The sequence below is a fragment of the Malaclemys terrapin genome, chromosome 6, assembly GCF_027887155.1.
Source record: "Malaclemys terrapin pileata isolate rMalTer1 chromosome 6, rMalTer1.hap1, whole genome shotgun sequence".
NCBI lineage: Eukaryota > Metazoa > Chordata > Testudines > Emydidae > Malaclemys > Malaclemys terrapin.
The window spans coordinates 129764818-129785078 of record NC_071510.1 but is presented as its reverse complement, the minus strand read 5'-3'; the positions used below and the strand labels follow the sequence as shown (position 1 = coordinate 129785078).

Below are 20261 nucleotides of genomic sequence, written 5' to 3'. Positions count from 1 at the left end.
CTGAACCTGGTGTTGCCCCAGGCTTGCTGTCTCAAGTCCCTTGGGAATGGGCTCCTTCCCTGTAGCTGAGCAGATCAGTGACATAAGTTCTTAGGGAATTGTGGCATCCAGGAATTTCCAGGACTTAAGACTGCGTGGGGACTCAAAGTGGGGGCGCTCTTGACTGTCAAGATATTCCCCTTTTCAGGAAGGCATAGGCTGTCTTGTTCTGGACCCCTGGATGATACCCAATGATGAAATTGAAGCACGTGAAGAATAAAGCCCAGTGAAGCTGCCTCTGGTTCAACGCTCTGGTTCAGCAGAGGTACTCTAAGTTTTATGATCCATGTATGCCTGTATTGGGTACTGTGCACCCTCCAGATAGTGGTGCCATTCTTTGAAAGCTCTTTCCCGCTAAATAGAGGGCCTACCTTTTCCTTCTTCTTTCTCTTGCTCCTAATGTATTTACAGAACCTCTTCTGATTGCCTTTTTTTGTCCTTTGCTTGGTGTAACTCATTTCTGATTTTATCCTTACGTGTTTGCGCTATTCTTTTGTATTCATCCTTTCCATGTTTCCACGTTTTGTACGATTCCTTTTTGATTTTTCAGGTCATTAACACCACTTGAAACAGAATTAGCTCTTGCTAAGATGCCCTTTGGGATAGCCACAGACCGAGCAGGGAATGATGCTGTAGAGCATGGCTAGATTCCTACGCCAACCCCTGCCACCACTAAAAGAGCTCCTACAGCTACTTTTTAGGGGGCCTAGAAAGATAGACTGAATGGAATCAAGAGACACATGCAGACCAGAGGCGAGCCAGCTGTGATTGTGTCCACACAGGCTGCTAGAGAAAACTAGACTGAGATTGAGAATCCAGAGAATACTTCTTATTGAGCTCACTGAACAGAAGGCTAAGAGGTGGCTTGTTCATGTTCTACAAGTACTTACACGAGATCAAGCTATGTGACAGTAGAGGGCTCTTTAATATAGCAGACAAAGAAAGGGTTACTCTCCTTGCGCAGTAACTGTGGTTCTTCGAGATGTGTGTCCCTGCGGGTGCTCCACTCTAGGTGTATTTGTGTCCCTGCACTTCAGACTGGAGATTTTAGGTAGCAGTATCCGTTCAGCCCACACATGTGCTCTCCCCATCTCGTGCCCGGTCTCAGGCTATATAGTGCTGTACGGGCCAACTGTCCTACTACAGAGCTCATTGTTAAGAACTCCAAAGCAGAGAGGAGGAGGGTGTGTAGTGGAGCACTCAGAGAGGGACACATATCTCAAAGAACCACTGTTACTGCACAAGGCTTTTTCTTGGAGTAGTGTCCCTATGAGTGCCTCATTCTAGGTGACTCTGCAACAGTACCCCAATGGAGGGGTGGGGTTTCAGAGTCAAGTCTAATATTGAGGATAAGACAATGGAGCTAAATCTGGCATGGAACGCTGAGTCGTGTGTGACTGCATAATGTTCAGCAAATGTACGAGCAGACATCCAAGTCGCTGCTCCACATATTTGTGTGTGTCAGGGTTCCTTCCCCATTCTGAACTCCAGGGTACAGATGTGGGGACCCGCATGAAAGCCCCCTAAGCTTATTTCTACCAGCTTAGATTAAAACCTGATACGCTGCTACCACCAAGTGATTTAACAAGAAACAGGGAAAGGACCACTTGGAGTTCCTCTTCCCCCAAAATATCCCCCCAAGCCCTTACACCCCTTTTCCTGGGGAGGCTTGAGAATAATATCCTAACCAATTGGTTACAAAGTGATCAAAGACCCAATCCCCTGGCTCTTTGGACAATGGAAAAAATCAGTCAGGTTCTCAAAAGAAGAATCTTATTAAAAAGAAAAGGTAAAAATCATCTCTGTAAAATCAGGATGGAAAATAACTTTACAGGGTAATCAGATTCAAAGAGCCCAGAGGAACTCCCTCTAGCCTTAGTTTCAAAGTTACAACAAAACAGGGATAAACATCCCTCTAGCAAAGGGAACATTCACAAGCTGAGAAATCAAAGATAAACGAATACGCCTTGCCTGGCTGTTACTTACAAGTTTGAAATATGAGAGACTTGTTCAGAAAGATTTGGAGAACATGGATTGATGTCCAGTCCCTCTTAGTCCCAAGAGAGAACACCACCAAAACAAAAGAGCACAAACAAAAGCCTTTCCCTGTTTCCCGCCCCCCCCCCCCTCACACCAGATTTGAAAGTATATTGTTCCCTTATTGGTCTTTTGGGTCAGGTGTCAGCCAGGTTAGCTGAGCTTCTTAACCCTTTACAGATAAAAGGATTTTGGTGCCTCTGGCCAGGAGGGACTTTATAGTATTGTACACAGGAGGGTTGTTACCCTTCCCTTTATAGTTATGACACTGTGATTGGAACGTTCTTGAGGAAAACAATGGAAGTGGAAAGAGATATTGTGGAGCAAGTTTGAACTCTAGAAGGAGGTTGAAGGTTGTGAGCATGATAGTAATAGGCAATGAAGTCTGATATCCATCTAAAGAGTCTTTGTTTAAAGATTGGGGATCCCTTAGATCTGTCTGCAGTGGAGAAAAATAGTCTGGGAGAATTTCTGAAAGGCTGAGGAGTCCTATCCAAATAGAAGGCTGCCATCATGAGTAATGTTGCCTGCCTTTTGTCCCAGTGCAGTTTGGGAAAGAAAGCAGGGAGGTGGATGAGCTCATTTATGTGGAAGTCTGAAGATATTCTCGGTAGGAATTTGGGGTGTGGTTGTAATGTAACCCTGTCTCTTAAAAATATTGTAAAGGGTGGGGGTACACCATTAGAGACCTTCTCTCCCCCACTCTCCAAGCAAAGGTAATGGTCACTAGGAATGTGGTTTTCATAGAGAGGTGTAGAAAGGAGCAGGTGGCCAATGGGTTTGAAGGGAGGCCTTGTAAGGCACTTGAGGACAAGGTTGAGGTCCCATGCCAGTGTAGGGCATCTGATTTGTGGGAAGAGGTTACCCTACCCTTGAGAACTTGTTGTAGGATAAGTGAAAACAGAGTAACCATCTATCTTATGATGGAAGACAGTGATGGCTGCGGGACGCACCTTTACGGAGCTTAGAGATAATCCTGATGTTTTTAGTTCTAGGATGTAGTCTAGCACAAGCAGTAGTGGAGAGGATGTAGGTGTAATATGTCTTGAGTTACACTAGAGCTGGAATCTCTTCCACTTTTGAATATAGACATGACAAGTAGTTTGTTTCCTGCTATGTAACAGCATTGCCTTTACATCCTCAGAGCCGGTCATTTCTAAGCTTTGGAACCACTGAGGAATCACGCCTTGAGTTGGAGAACCTGTAGATTGGGGTGACAGATCTGGCCAGCATCCTGAGAAAGATGATGATGAGGAGTGGGCTGGAGAGCGATTAGCAGGCAAATCGCTAGTTGAGTAAGTAATGGAAACCCCGTTGTCTTGGTCACATGGGAACTATAAGAATAACCCTGGCTTTTTCTTTTCTTATCTTGAGCAGGACCTTTGATATTAGGTGAGTTGGAGGAAAGGCATAGAGGTGACCTGTGTCCCAATACAGGAGAAAGGTGTCCCCTAAACAGTAATGACCCAGGCCCACTCAGGAGCAGAACTGGGAGCATTTCTTGTTTCTGGAAGTGGCAAATAAGTCTCTTTGGGACTCCCCAACATAGACCTCTCCATTCTCCATAGCATATTTCTATTTCCCATTTGTGATCCTGGGAAAAGTTTCTGCTGAGTGTCTGCTGTAGTGTTCTTTATGCCCAGGAGGTAGGCTGCTGAGACGCTGATGTGGTGGCGAATGCACCAATTCCAGAGTTTGCTGCCTCGGCACCAAGGGAAGGTGATCTTGCTCTTCCCTGAGATGTATGTCAAACATATATGAGATGTTGTCTATCATAATCTCTATATGCTTGCCTCTGATCGGTGGTAGGAAATGTGAACAGGTATTCCTGACTGCTCTGAGTGCTAGTAAGTTGATATGCAGTGTGGATTCAAAAGGGGACCATTTGTCTTGAATAGTGTGGGTGCCTAAGTGGGCTTCCCATCCCAGTAGGGATGTGTCTGTCATCAATATTAATGGTGGGGGTGGCTGAGTGAAGGGAACACCTGCCCAGACATTGTGAGGATCTTTCCACCAGTCGAGGGGATTTTGACCGTCTAAGGCATGATTAGAAGTTTGCTTAAGCTGTGTTTGCTTGGTACATACACTGTTCTCAGCCACCCTTGATGGCAGCGCATGTGGAGTCTTGCGTGACTTATTACAAAGGTGCCTGCTGCCATGTGTCCTGGTAGTTGAAGACAGTTTCTGGCCGAGGTCTGGCCTGTCGAGATTAAGTTGTCTAAGATGTTGAAGCTGTGTGGAGGGAGGAAGACTGCATCTCAGTAGACCCCTACAAATTCCAATGTTGTCCTGGAGTTAAAGTGGACTTTTGGACATTTAGTTGTAGTACCAGCTGTAAGAATAGGTTCATAGTCTTTTGTGTGGCTCTCAAGGCATCGAAGGAATGTGCTTTGAGCTGGCAATTGTCTAGATACAGGAATATCAGAATGTCTTGTTTGTGAAGGTGCGCCGCTACCACAGAAAGGACCTTCAAGAACACTGTAGGTGCTGACAATACTCCGAATGGGAGCACCTTATATTGAAAGTGATCTTGATCCAGAGTGAACTTTAGAAATGTCCTTTAAGATGGGTAGATTGTGGTATGAAAGTAAGCTTCAAGGGCTGAGAACCAGTCCCCTGGGTCCAGAGATGGGATTATTGCTGCCAAAGTAACCATTTTGAAGTGTTGTAACTTCGAGAATCTATTGAATGGGTCTCTGACCGTCGTTCTTTTTCAATATCAGGAAGTATTTGGAATAGAAGCCCGTCCCTCTGTATGGAGTGGGAACTAGGTTCAGAAGATAGTTTGTTTTCTGATGTAAAAGGTGCTCGTGAGAAGGGTCCCTGAAAATGGTCCTAGGATGGGAGCCTGGCTGCCACATCCACCAGCTCTTCACTGCCGGGGGCACAGGCACAGCCACTCTGTGCTTTTGGGGCAATGTGCCTCACATGCTGGTACCCTCCCAGGAAAGGGGGGGTGGGTAGGGGGAGGGAGATAAAAAGGATTGAATATCCTGTGGAGATGATCTCCAATATCCACTTGTCTGTGGTTATACGCTCCCAGTTTTGACAAAAAAGAGTAAGGTGGTTGCTGAATGGGTGGAGATGTTTGGATTGTTGCAGCAAACAAAAATGGGGGTGGTAACTCCGGGCCTCGACCAACACATCAGAATTGGTGTTTAGATGCAGATGGCTGAGATGTTGATGATTGTGGGGCAGCTGTTCTCCACTTTTGTAGTCATTGTCTTTCCCATTCTGGTTCATAATGCCAGTGGAGAGAAGGCCATTGAGCAGGCTGGGATCTTGGTGATATCTTGTTGCAGTAATCTCTTTGTCTAGTCTTGCTTCCTGTTCCCCAAGCCAAATAAATCCAGTCATTTCCAGTTCTTGTCATAGGGTGTCAATTTAGCGTGGTGCTGTCTGCCAGATTCATTTACAGTGTTGACAACAAGGGCATTAGAGGATGGGTGGGAAAATAAAAAAAGTCCAGGTCCTTAGAGGGAACATAATATTTTTGTCCATTCTCTTGCATGTGGGAGGTATTGTGGCTGATGTCTGATAGGGAGCGCAAAGCGAGCTGATGAAGTATGTAGGATGTCAAGTAGTTTGTGTTCAGACTCCTTCACTTCTTCAAGCAGAATTTGTAGCAAATCCACTACTTTCTTAATGAGATCTTGAAACTGTTTGACATCTGGCAGGGGTGGTAGGGGAGGCATAATGGCTTCATCAGAAGAGGATGAAGAGATGTTAGCTGTTGGAGTAATCTCTTTGTCTAGTCTCGCTTCCTGTTCCCCAAACCATCTCCTCTTGTGGATCAGGAGTTCTGAATAAAGAAGCTGAAGTAGATTGCCTTCCCCTATCCCAATGAGCGACACTTGGGGGCCTCGAGAATTAATGCCTATACGCTGCTCATGGGTCCCAATATTGCAACTGTGGTAGTGAAAAAAGCATGGGTGGGGGCACCAAATGGTGTCCATGCCAACTGGGTGGTCTGCGTCTCTTGCGGTGGTTAACTGGTTCTGTAGAGGTTTCGGGGTGACTTGCTCCTTGGTATTGGAACGGAAAACCTTCCACAGAGACTGAAGATAAATCGTCATCATCATCTTCTTCATCATCGCTTGACAGAGATGGAGCAGTCATGGATGCTGAGGGAGACTCCTTCGGTACTGCACATATGTCAGGGGACTGAGACGTGGCAGGTACCAAGATTGTGTCAGTGTCGAGTAGGGGCGAGTCAGACATCTCTGAGACCAGTAAGTCTTCAGAAAAATGAAATGCCTGCAATACGGGAATAAACAAGGAAGAACTAACTGAGGACAGGGAGCTGACTATTCTAATAACAAAATAATGGGGAAAAATTTGAGGAAGGAAAAGGAAAAGAAAGCGAGTATAAACACTAACTAACGGAAACTCTATGACCTAACACTATTAACTCAAAACAGAAAGTAAGATATAGATGAGGAATTCTCAAATTGGATCCTGCTGAGACTCCATCTCAGGCCAAAGAAACTGAGAGCGGTTTGCTCACACAGCACTATATAGCCCTGAGGCAGGGCACGAGACGGGGAGAGTGCATGTGTGGACCAACTGGACACTGCTACCTAAAATCTCCAATGTGAGGCACAGGGACGCAAATATACCTAGAGTGGAACACCCATAGGGATGCTACTCAAAGAAGAAGAATGAGATCCAATGTGTGGAAGTAATTAAACACTGAATCTACTAAGGGATGTGGTAGATTCTCCATCATTTGGAGTCTTTACATCATGACCAGATGTCTCTCTAAATGTATTAATATTTATGATTTGTATTTCCGTAGCACCTGGCGGCCCCAGTCATGTACCAGGTCCCAATTGTGCTAGGTGCTGTACAAACAGAGCAAAGAGAAAGTCCCGGCCCCATGGAGCTTACGACGTAAGGATAAAACAAAAGACTACAGATGGATACCGAAGCCCTAGTTTAGCTAGACCTTTGGGCTTGATGCAACAATCATTGGTGGCATTCTCTGACCTTTTGTACCGGAGGTCAGAGTCGATGATAATAAAAGTCCTTTCAGGCTTTAAAACCCAGGAGGGTGCTGGCTTGAGAAGTCACCTCAAAAGCAGCACCTCAGTGTGGTGCCAGAGGGCCAGGCTGTGTCCGCTCAGCGGTTCACTTAGGTTACGGAGTTCAAAATGCTGCTTAATTTAACGAGGCCTCGGCCTGCAGCTCCCCTGCTTGCAGAGCTCCTTTTGACTTCAGGCTGCGGAACAGCGTCAGGGATCGCATCGTGTTAGAAATTCTGCTTTGTCCCTGCATCAAAGACAAATCTGAACGACAATATCCACAGACCACATTTTGTAAAATACATTTTGGCCATATGTACCAAACTGACCGACATTAGGAGAGACTCCGATGCCACACCACAGTGATGAGCACGGCATGAACAGAGAAGGCCAGATCCACCTTTGTTGAGTCACCATTTACACCAGAGGGAGTACATAAGAACGGCCATACTGGGTCAGACCAATATCCTGTCTTCTGACAGTGGCCAATGCCAGGTGTTTCCGAGGGAATGAACAGAACAGGGCACTTTGAGGGATCCGTCTCCTGCCGTGCAGTCCCAGCTTCTGGAAAATGCTCCATTCTGATTGAGCAGCATTTTACATCCCCTTTGCACAGACGTAAATGGACAGATCAGGCGCAGAGCAATGGTAAATCGGGCCCATCGGATCAAAGAGTGATTCATGGAATATATTTCAGAGCTGTCATTGCTTGTTTTGGTATGGCTGAATACATCGTTTTCACAGTAGATACACACTAACTACACCAATCAGGAGTGATCATTTGAGGCACAGCCTGGTCTCTGTGTAGATCACTACATTGAATTGCAATAAAGCAATAAGCCCCTGGAAGTGAATTTTGCGACGGGCCCTGGACCATTTAGTAATTAATGAGCTAAGTGAAGCTAGCTTATATCAGCCATAGTCAAAGCTGTATTGCAACCTAAGCAGTAATGACATCCAGCCCCACACATGTGGCTGCACTTTTGGGACTGTCGCTCTGTCGGATCCCTTTCACTGCATGCACCCGTCACCTCCCCTACCCACTGCCATGACCTAAATAAATTAATGGAGATATCCTCTCTCCTAGAACTGGAAGGGACCTTGAAAGGTCATCAAGTCCAACCCCCTGCCTTCACTAGCAGGACCAAGTACTGATTTTACCCCAGACTGCTAAGTGGCCCCCTCAAGGACTGAGCTCACAACCCTGGGTTTAGCAGGCCAATGTGCAAACCACTGACCTACATACACCGTGTAAGATTAACTAGGTTCCAGCTGCCTTTATGCTGGGCTCTAAGTGCTGCACCTTCCCTGTACCCTTTCCCCCACCTGCCAGCAACCTCCTTCGTCTCCTTTATCACTAGCCCCTCCAGCCAGACGTACCCCTGGCTCCCCAGCTGCCAACCCAATCCTCAGAGGTGCTACCGGGGTTACAGAAATCTACTAGAGGCTCACAAAACCAAGACCAGCCCTGGCTGATAAGGGAGACACATAATTGATTAGCTGGTCAAAGCTGAGAGTTTGAGATGCAGACGAGAACCACAAGCACCAGTTGGACGAAGTGCAGCGTTAGGCTCAGAGCTGGCTATCATCTGGCTGGGGATGGAGTCTGTACACATGGCATGAAGACAAGTATGAGAGGGGTAGCCGTGTTAGTCTGGATCTGTAAAAAGCAACCGAGAGTCTTGTGGCACCTTTAAGACTAACAGATGTATTGGAGCATAAGCTTTCGTGAGTGAATGCCCACTTCGTCGGATGCATGGCATGAAGAGACCATCATTTTGAGTATTAAGGCTGCTGCATATTTCCTCAGAGCAAAATCCTGCTCTTAGCAGCTGGGAACCAAGTCAGGTATCCGGGGGTGGGGCAGGGAAGAGGATGGGGTATCAGGGAAGAGATGTGCGTGGACAGGCGGGTGATGTGCGTATGTTCCCAAAGTCATCCTAACACTGCGGGGCAAGATAGCTCACGATGGACAGGGAAGTCCCAGCACATGAGGCACGTTGCCCCAAAAGCAGAGGGGCTGTGCCTGTGCCCCCGGCAGGGAAGAGCTGGTGGATGTGGCAGCCGGGCTCCCATCCTAGCACTCGCTTGATAATAAATATTAACACTAATAATCTGCAACTGTAACTATTTGCTTCCATACAGGATCATGGTACAGTGATCTGCTACCAGTGTTATATGCTAATACAATACCTCAAAACTTAGTAATATAACATAACAATCCCATTCCACATCGGACACAGAAGGATCCCCCAAGTGTCTGCTGTAACTTTTGCCTACTGCATGTTTCAAAAGACGGTACTGTATAGGGGCAGACTGGCCCAGCGTGCTGGGGGGGGAACAAGAGCATCTGGCTTTTCTAATACATGGTCTGTACAGACTAGGTAGGAATGTAGGTTTAAGCCGGCTGGCTGCCGGAGCTCAATCCGACCCCAGCAGCAAGCAGGGAGGTCACTTCAGCAGGAGATTCTGTACAGACACAAACCACACAGGGTAACAAGCAAAAAGAGTAAGAAGCTATGGATCAACCCAGAGTCTCAATGGTCACAAACCAGGATGTGGGTAGTCAGGCTTAGTGGTCAGAGTGGGAGCCAGAAAGCCAGTATCTATGCCCCAGGGATGACAGGCAGAATCAAGAAGCAGGAGTCAGACCCAGGGTGAAGAGTCAGGAACCAAGCAGGGCTGGAGCGGGCTGGAGCAGGGCAAGGAGGAGGCTGGGAATGAAGCTGCAGGCATGTGCATTGAGCAGTCAGAGGTCAGTCACTGTTGATTTCCTTGGCCTATCAGGTGGAGTGGTCAATCAAGCAGCCCTGCTATGGCTTAGCTGTGCTCAGAGTCCTAGGCTGCCTGGAGACTGGGCAGCGGGCAAGTCCTCTCCCTGACACTGATAGAGAGCCAGGTCCTAGGTATTCTCCCCCTTCCTGCTCATAGCCTATCCCCTGAACATCTGTGCCTGGGTGGGGAAAGGGAACTGGAGTTAACCCCTTGTATACTGGGGACTCTGCACCCTGGCACAAGGCTCTTAACCTGAAAGGCCTCTCCTTCCCCCTCACAGAGAAGGTTGCCGGGCTGGCTGGTTCCTCCTCCAACTACCACCAGCACCGTGCAGCACCAAGCATAAGGTCAGCATGTAAAGTAGGTCTCTGACTGCAGTGGAGAGGCAGGTGGCTGGCTATCGGTGCCTGACTTCTGGGACAGGGAACCACACGGAGGAGGTAAGTGATAGGTGGGGGAGGGGTCTGGAATGGTGGCCTACACTGGGAAGGTAACTGGTTGAGGGAGGGCTCTGCAGAAGAGGCGGCATGCGTTAACGTAGCATTACCTATGCTTGTACTACAGCTTCTTGGCCTGGGACCCAGCCAACTCGACCCAGTCTGTGCTATTCCCCCACAGACAATTTCTAATTCTATCGGTGATCGAATTACTTGGCCGTTTATTCTGTTTCAAACAAGAACAATCCGCAGGCTGCAGTGCCAAGAAGTGCAGGCTCCAGAGATCAGGGTTTTTTCAAATTGCTTATTGCAGTGAGACAAAGCTGACAGTAGCTCGTGTCCTGCCTGCCTGGGAACCTGATGCCACAGCCCTCCATCACATGAGTAGCTGACTGACTGCAGTGGGACGGTCTGGCTGACTAAGTGCTGGCAGGAGTGAGCCCGTGGCCATGAAAGTGCAGCCACATAACTCAAATCGTCACATTTGCAGAACTCTGGGAAATGAATCCATCAGGTTGGGGGAGGAGCAGGCAGCAGGGGAAAGTTTGATGGAAAGATCTTGTGGCACCAACATTTAGCTAAATATAAGGAACAACTGGCCAGCTGGTAGAGCTCTGACAGAGACTCTGACACAATCTATGAGGATTAAACCCCTCTGGAGATAGCATAATCAAGAAGCTGAAGGGAGCCAAGATCTGGTGTTACACTCTCTTCCCATTAGAACACTGCCCTCGGCACATCGCTGTCACTCGGCTGCGTTCATCCGGAGACATCTACATCTCATCGCTAAAGGTTACGTGGCAAAACAGCGATGCTTTGTACTCACAGGCATCAGCTGTGTATTCAGTTTGTGCCAGCATTCAGGCTGAATGAGGTACCCAGAGTGGAATGCAACCAGGCCTTCGGGGCTCCCACACCTCTCGGGGGAAATGCCAGGGGATCTTTAGAAACAGCACCATTTCCTGAAGGCTGCAGCATCTTGGGTTTTCCTTGGAGGCTGCTTCAGTATGGACTATATTTGACATTCCCAAGCTTGTGAGATGTGCTAAGTCCTCAGCCTCAGCTGGTACAGTGGCAGGGCTTCTAGGCTTCACCGATAGATCAGTGAAATTGATTTTTCTTCTATAATTTAAAGGTTAAATTGCAATGAAATCACTGCTAATGCTGACTTGATCATAGCAGTCGAGAAATCATAGAGCCAAGTTCTCTGCTGGTGCAATCTGATGGAGCCCAACTGACTTTCTACAGTAATCTGCCAACTGACACCAGCAGAGAATCTTGCCCACAGCTTCAGAGCAATGGGGTCTTAAAGTAATATAGAAGCACTAATGAATGATGGCTAGCTAAGAGTTGCAGGCAGTCTGCCAGGACTGAATTAACTGTACGAGATGCTAGATGGATGGTTGGGGGCAAAAAATATATCTCCCATCAACTCAACATTAGGATTATTCTAAGTACTTTGTTATAAAGTCATTATTCTTGGAGACATCCACCCCTGAGCATGATGTGAAAAATACTAATTTCATACCATTTAATTATAGCAAAGCTGCATTGGCCAGTGCTGGGCACATTACTATAATGGATTTTTTTGTTATTAACTTTTGCTTCCCTGTGTCCTGGAAGCTCTGATCAATAATGATCGGATGCCAGCTGTATGAGGTTTTCCCATCTGTAGAATGGGCATAATAGCATCTACGCACAGGAGTGAGGATTAGTTAATGAGCCAGTTTCAGATCTAGTGCAAGTAGGTGCAGCTCCCAGGGAGGCCACTGGCTCAATTCGGTGGGAACAGAACTGGGTGCGAGGTGGTTAGAAATTGGTCAGGAAGATGATGTAAGAGGCAATGTACTTGTATCAGTGTGGCGTTCAGTAGGATTCAAAGGGAGTGAATTACATGCTCAGTGGCTGTAAGAGAAAGCAGGAAAAGTAACTGAGAGGAAGGTATACAAGAAAGCAGTCTGCTTACCCCTCTGATTTACCTTGCCCTGCATGATCCCCAGTACTCGAAGGGCTCCATTCATCCCTAGATTAAGAGGGTGTTGTGATGTTGCACTCCATATGATTTTATAAAAATATGCCAATGAGTGTGAATATAATGTAACGGGAATATGCTTCATGCAAAAGGTCACTTGTAAGGTATCATTACAAAGCTTATAATCTACTGAGTGGCGTCATCCTATTTGTATGAATGTGTCATTCTTGTATCTCAAACTAGGAATATGAAATATAACTCTGAGGTCCTATTGTAATTATGCAAAGTGTGGGCCATTCATGGTAGTTTGGAATCTTGATGGCTCCCATTAACGAGGACAATTGACTGTAGATGGCTCTGTTTACTTGCAAGCCTTTCTGTGAGTTAGGCCGGGAAGAATGAAGGCTTGGGGTCTCATAGGACATGTGACCATGTCACCTGGTACTGGAATCCATCTTAAACCTGGTGCTTTTCCATTTAGAAGGAGGAGTGGGGCCCAGAGAGACAAAAGATTCCCGCCTTGTGCCAAAGCTATAAATGGGGGTCGGACAGAACAAAGGGGGCTGCAGTCATGTGAAATAGGGGCATTGCCAGCAGATCGAGGAACGTGATCATTCCCCTTTATTCGACATTGGTGAGGCCTCATCTGGAATACTGTGTCCAGTTTTGGGCCCCACACTACAAGAAGGATGTGGAAAAATTGGAAAGAGTCCAGCGGAGGGCAACAAAAATGATTAGGGGTCTGGAGCACATGACTTATGAGGAGAGGCTGAGGGAACTGGGATTGTTTAGTCTCCAGAAGAGAAGAATGAGGGGGGATTTGATAGCAGCCTTCAACTACCTGAAGAGGGGTTCCAAAGAGGATGGAGCTCGGCTGTTCTCAGTGGTGGCAGATGACAGAACAAGGAGCAATGGTCTGAAGTTGCAGTGGGGGAGGTCCAGGTTGGATATCAGGAAAAACTATTTCACTAGGAGGGTGGTGAAACACTGGAATGCGTTACCTAGGGAGGTGGTGGAGTCTCCTTCCTTGGAGGTTTTTAAGGCCCAGCTTGACAAAGCCCTGGCTGGGATGATTTAGCTGGGAATTGGTCCTGCTTTGAGCAGGGGGTTGGACTAGATGACCTCTTGAGGTCCCTTCCAACTCTGATATTCTATGATTCTATGAAATCCCCTGCTTTTCACCTAAGATGCCTGCTGGAACTAACAAGAACTATACCAGGAGAAAGGATTGAGCCTAGACTAGGAAGGAGTCCAGTCTGTGAAAGAAGCTTATTGGAACATTTCTGAGGGTGAGATTTTATTTGTATTCAGTTTCCTACTGTATTAGGCTTAGACTTGTATGTTTGTGTTTTATTTTGCTTGGTAACTTACTTTGTTCTGTCTGTTATTACTTGGAACCACTTAAATCCTACTTTTTATACTTAATAAAATCACTTTTGGCTTATTACTTAACCCAGAATAAGTAATCAATACCTGGGGGAGCAAACAGCTGTGAATCTCTCTCTATCAGTGTTATAGAGGACGGACAATTTGAGCTTACCCTGTATAAGCTTTATACAGAGTAAAATGGATTTATTTGGGGTTTGGACCCCATTGGGACCTGGGTGTCTGGGTGCTAGAGACAAGAGCACTTCTTAAGCTGTTTTCAGTTAAGTCTGCAGCTCTTGGGGGACATGATTCAGACCTGGGTCTGTGTTTGCAGCAGGCTAGCATGTCTGGCTCAACAAGGCAGGGTACTGAAGTCCCAAGCTAGCAGAGAAAACGGGCTCAGAGGTAGTTTCAGCACATCAGGTGGCAGTTCCAAGGGGGTTTCTGTGACCCAACCCGTCACAGGTGTAATGTTCTTGGCTTCAATGGGAGCTGCAATTGCTTATGCCCGGGGCTGGGTTTGGTCCCCAAAGAAGTATACCCCATGCTGATCTTGCACATCCACTGAATACCCAGCAGAGAGGGCTAGGAATGCCACGCGATGGAGAGGGTACTCCCCTCCTGTCTGTGTCAGTTCGTATACATTGTATACAGAGAGAGACACATACATGCCTGTTTTATCCCGATGAGATTGGCGTGGCCACATCGAGTTATGCACCTGATCCCTAATGTCCCCTAAAGGGCCCTTGGCGTCCATTTAAGACCAGCTGAGAAGTTTGCACTGCTGTGCAGAAGAAACCTTGGATGTCTGCTAAAGATTTCTGGCCTGGGTGAGCTTGCTATGGAAACGGAGTTGAGGTGCCTGGGAAAGAATGGGAAGTGTTGCTGGCCCTGGCTTCTACAGCACTGTTGCTTTAAGACGCCAGTGTGCTATGGAGTCGGGGGTGGGAAGGGAGAGATTAAGGCTGCACAGGGTCAATATCCACCAAAGTGTTCCTCCTCTCCCTGGACAGAGCCCCCTTCCATGCCAGGCCCCCCACCCCCAGACTAACTCACATGGCAAATTCCAACTCCTCAGCCGTTGAGCTCCATCCCAAATGAAGCCGCCCAGCTCACCCCACCAGCAGCCTGCTGTCAGCTGTGCTGCCGCTTCTCTGTCCAGGATATTAGATTCCTTAATCCCCTCCCAGTTCAAAAAAAGCCTCTTACCTTCCCATCCGTGGTGACCGCAGCAAAGATAGTGGAGGAGTAAGGGGCCCAGGCAACATCCCCCACAGCAGAATTCAGGTCAAAGATGAACATCGGGGTCCTGGAAAGAAAGGCCTGGGGTGAAGAAGATCTTGTCGGATTACATGTCACTCTTGAAGATGAAAGCCTCTGATGCTGTACCCCAGGCAGCCAAGAAGCAGGGTTAGGGGATTTTGTGTTTGAGAGAATGAGGGAGCTATTGTGGGAAAGTTTGAATGAATGTTTGAATGGGGTGAGATTAGTGGTCGGTCATCTCTTCCTGCAGCGAGTTTGCTAGGCTCTGATTGGCTAACAGTATCATTGCTCCAGTGGGACACAGCGGGGATGAGAGGTCCTGGTTGCAGAGGGACAGTGGATCTCTCAGGTAGCCGGATCCAATGCCACGCAGGGCTTTGAAACACCAGGGCAGCCACCTTGAACTGCAGGGCCCTGTTTTGACCTGTGTGGCCTGGATCCAAGCCAGAGGGCTGGTACCTGGTGTAGGTCTGTCAACGTTTTTAAATCATGGCCTGCAGGGCATCTCACCCTAGTCCTAGATACACTTACATAGGCAGCAATCCAGGGCTGTACCTGCTCTTATTACTGAAGGAACTGCTACGCTCAGGAAAAAGCAAACAAGGAGGGTAAGAGAGAGTAATAAGCAATAAATCCACCTAATGGTGAAACTGTAACCATAGATTTTAGCAGACAAAGCTAGCTGCATGGTGTATGTTTATATTGTGAGAGCATCAATCACACTTTCCCGCTGCCAAGGCCAGGACACAGCAAGACTTACTTTATGGTGTGGTCCCAGATCTTGACAGTCCAGTCAGAGCTGCAGGAAATGAAGATTTTCATGTGGTAGGGATTCCAGCTCACTGCGTCAACAGCCATGTGGTGAGCATCAAAGGTGTCCAGAAACTGGCTTGAATAGGATTTTGAACACTGCAAAGGAACCAGGGATCACCAATAAGAATCATTTGGCTGCTCTAGAAGGGTGGTTCTCCACCCTGGAGGCATCTCCCTGCCGCTTCTTTAGGGGGGCAGGAGTTGTGACCTTTCCTACAGGATTGAAGCTTCATTTAAAACGTTTCTCTCTCCTTTGGTATGGAAAATAAAGCCCTTCTGAGTGTAACAACTTCCCGCTCTCTACCATGATTCTAGCTGTCAGGGAAGTTAACCTGAATGGGAATGCGCTGGTATTTTTAAACTTGAAATGTCTGCTTTGCTGGATACACTAAGAACATAAGAACATAAGAAAGGCTGTACCAGGTCAGACCAAAGGCCCATCTAGCCCAGTATCCTGTCTACCGACAGTGGCCAATGCCAGGTGCCCCAGAGGGAGTGAACCTAACAGGCAATGATCAAGTGATCTCTCTCCTGCTGTCCATCTCCACCCTCTGACAAACAGAGGCTAGGGACACCATTCCTTACCCGTCCTGGCTAATAGCCATTAATGGACTTAACCACCATGAATTTATCCAGTTCTCTTTTAAACTCTGTTATAGTCCTAGCCTTCACAACCTCTCAGGTAAGGAGTTCCACAAGTTGACTGTGCGCTGCGTGAAGAAGAACTTCCTTTTATTTGTTTTAAACCTGCTGCCTATTAATTTCATTTGATGACCCCTAGTTCTTGTATTATGGGAATAAGTAAATAACTTTTCCCTATCCACTTTCTCCACATCACTCATGATTTTATAGACCTCTATCATATCTCCCCTTAGTCTCCTCTTTTCCAAGCTGAAGAGTCCTAGCCTCTTTAATCTCTCCTCATATGGGACCCGTTCCAAACCCTTAATCATTTTAGTTGCCCTTTTCTGAACCTTTTCTAGTGCCAGTATATCTTTTTTGAGATGAGGAGACCACATCTGTACGCAGTATTCGAGATGAGGGCGTACCATCGATTTATATAAGGGCAATAATATATTCTCAGTCTTATTCTCTATCCCCCACTGCAACAAATCCATCGAGGTCAATGTTAATATCTGAGTGTGCGTGAGAGAGCAGGGTCATAACCATCCAATCCCGGCTCTTTTAGTGACAGAAGCTATAGTGCCGTGATGCACATAGAGGAAATGGGCTTGTCTGCCTTGGGAACAGGGTTTGTGAGTAGTTCTGAGTGGGACTAAAGCTTGTGGCTTGTTCTCGGATTTGTAAACATCTGGGTCTAGCAAGCCTGCCACTGATCAGTACTCAGACTTTCCCGCTCTTTGGGGCATTCCTAGCTGGCAGCCAGACACTTTAGTATCCACTTTGCTTCTACTAACTAGTAGAGAAACCCTTCCCTGCCCCATCAACATGCATTTAAACAGAGCGTGGCAGCCCCCAAATTGTGTTATGGTCAGGAAGTGACAGGTTCATCGTTTATTAAACCAGAGGATCAAGCCCTGGATTGGAAGTTTGAAGAGCCGGTCTTAGTCCCTGCTGTGCTATGTACACTGGGTGGTCTTGGGGGAAGTACTTAATAACGGATCACCTAGGCGTAAATATTCAAACGTAGGTGCCTGCAGTTAGGTCAAGGGCAGCTGTTGGCAGTCAGCACCTCTAAGATCAGCGAGGGTTACTTTGTTGCCAAAATGTGGATTTGGGGTGAACTTTAAGGCCACAAGTTTGAAGATGTTGACCCTAAGCCAACAGGAACAATCACCCTGCCTCACCTTGCAGGGGATTGTGAGGATAGATTAGGTACGGTTTGTAAAGTGCTACAGAAATGTGACGTATTGCTAATTAGTCTTGTTATTCTTTTACTGCTAGGGATAGATCTGGACATCACGGGAGAAAGCAGCTGTCTTTCCAAACTTCCATGGATTCGAAAAGCTAAAACGGGGAGGAATCATTTGAACAAGAGCACCAGCTCCTTAACGCTACTGCCGGACGAGCGAGGACACATTTGCAAATTGCTCTTGCCGACTTGAGCTGATACATTCACATACTGCTGACTCAGGGACTAAATCTCAGGGGACTGATGCCAAAGGCACAAATGATGAATTATTACATAGAACTGCCGGCTGCTTCGTGCATGAAGGGCTCACTCCGAGGTCTGCAGTGGCAATGCAAGATTACCACCCCAGGGAAAGCAGAGCCACCGGCAGAGGTGGACTTCAGCTTTCAGTAACTGCTGCTGTGGGTACCGGTTCAAAGACACCAATATGTGAGGGTCATAAAGAAAAAGAATCACTTAACCCAAAAAGAAAGTCCTTCACACATAGCTCTTCCTCAGAGGTAGTCGATCTTTGGGCCTGTCTGCATGAAACAAAAAGCATTGCAAGAAACCACTGGTTGGATGGTCCCTCCCAACCACATTTCACATGAGCTTCACATCTGCACATTCCTCCCAAAGCCCTTGTTCCCAGCACGGGCATCAGCAGCCTGAGAATCCACAGGTACATGCATGGTTGTAATGCAACGTGCAGACCTATTGTACAATGTTGGCATGTAGACAAGCTAGACACTGCAAGAATGAGGGGGACAGGCAGCCAGTTCCTGCTGGCAAGATTCCTTGTTGAGGACAGGCATGGTGTGGCCTTTGAACGCAAGTTGAGTGATATCTGGCGAGAGCTCTGCGTGGTAGGAGCTGGCTGTTTACCCACAGGCATTCTCATCAGCTATTATACATCATGGTTACACAGACCATAAATGCCATCAACTCCAGGGGAGCAGTTATCTTGTGAATGACAGGCTGCAAAGTGCAGAAGTTCTGTGCTGCAGGCTGTGCTACTTTCCTAGGCCTCGTCTACACTAGCAAATTGTCGGCTTCACTATGTTGCTCGGGGGTGTGAAAATCCACCCCCCCGGGCGGTGGAGTGAAGCCGACCTCACCCCCAGTGTAGGCAGCATAGGTCGACAGAAGAGGTGGATTACCTACACCGATGGAGAACCCCACCCGTCAGTCTAGGTAATGTCTACACGGACGCACTACAGGGGAGCAGCTGTGTTGCTGTAGCATTTCGAGTGTAGACAAGCCCCTAAACAGGCAGGCTGAGCTTTGGTTTTCAACATAGGCACTGAGTTTTTCTTTTCCCCAGGGGTACTCCACTATGCCTCTGCCCCGATGCCCCGCCTCCACTCCACCCCTTCCCCAAGGCCCTGCCTCATCCTGCCCCTGCTCCGCCCCCTCCCACAAATCACCGCCCTTGCTCCACCCTCTTCCCCCAAAGCCCCACCCTCATTCTGCCTCTTCCCACCCCCGCTCCACTCCTCACGCCCCCAAGCCCCTCCCCCAGCCGTCCAACAACTGTTTGCTGGCACCTCCAATCAGCTAATGGGGGGCACCACCAAACAGCTGTGGCTGGTGAGTGCTTAGCACCCACTATTTCCCCCCGCCCCCATGGGTGCTCCAGCCCCAGAGCACCCAGGGAGTCAGCGCCTATGGCTTTCCAAGTTAATGTTCCCACTGTCTGGTCATTTCCACGTACTCTGAGACAAAGGGCCAAATTCTGCCAGCCCCTGCGCTGGGTAACAAAAGGCTGCTGGGCGCCTCTTCCCTATTGCACCAGTGCAGGAGCTGGACACAGGACAAATCTAGTACTCTCCCAAGCACTAGCTGCATGGCTAATAGCACGACATGGCTGCAAGGAAGATGGCCAGCCCTCCTCCACCCTGCCAGCATCGCAAAACCAGTGCCGGTGAGCACATACGGCACCTTTCCAAAGCAGCTGCGACACGGCTGCTGTATGCTCTCCCTCAGTGGGCCCTGAGCCGTTCAGCCCTAAGCTCTGCCCAGTACCCAGCGGGTGCCTGAAGTTACAACCCTGGCCAAAGATTATTTCATATTCCACCATCTTATCGGAACAACGAATGCTCACGGGAATGACACCAGCTAACATCTTGGTTTTTAAGCTGACATTCAAAAAGAGGGGCCAGGTGCCATTTCTGTTCTGCTGCTGCTGTTTTCATGAGGAAGTGTAACTGAACCCATGCAATCTTTCACCTACTGACTATCGCTGAATTTATTTAGAACCTTCAGTTATGATAACAGCCACTGTAACCCCAATTTGCAAGTGTGGGTGCCATTGTGCAAGCAAAATCTGCACAAGTGTTGCACACACTAAGTCTCCAACTGCATGTGGTAAAGCGCAGCATTGCTTAGCACACTGGACAAGGTTCCATTCCCAGCACTGCCTCCGTCTCTGTGAGGTCCTTGGAATAATCACTCAATGGACTTCTGAGCACCAGTTTCCTCATCTGAAAAATTGGGATAATAATATACACACACGGACACACACGCACGGACACTGGGAGACTTATTTCATTAACACCTGAGATCTTTCTAAGGAAACTAAACCCATCATCATTGTCTGCATGTGCAAAACACTTAACTGTATTTGCAACAAGGGTGCACATTGTGTAGGTTCAATTTAGGATCCCATGTTTGCAAATACG

The 20261-nt window shown here is 47.7% G+C and overlaps 1 protein-coding gene across 1 annotated transcript in view; it reads right to left on the bottom strand.

The window, feature by feature from the left end:
* Window positions 1–20261, bottom strand: part of DNAI1 (dynein axonemal intermediate chain 1) — a 298189-nt gene that overhangs the window by 129407 nt on the left and 148521 nt on the right. The window contains exons 17-18 of the mRNA XM_054031240.1: window positions 15676–15824; window positions 14862–14961 (exon numbers count right to left, since the gene is read on the bottom strand). Of these exons, the coding sequence (XP_053887215.1) occupies window positions 14862–14961; window positions 15676–15824 (249 nt within the window). The remainder of the gene's footprint in view (window positions 1–14861; window positions 14962–15675; window positions 15825–20261) is intronic.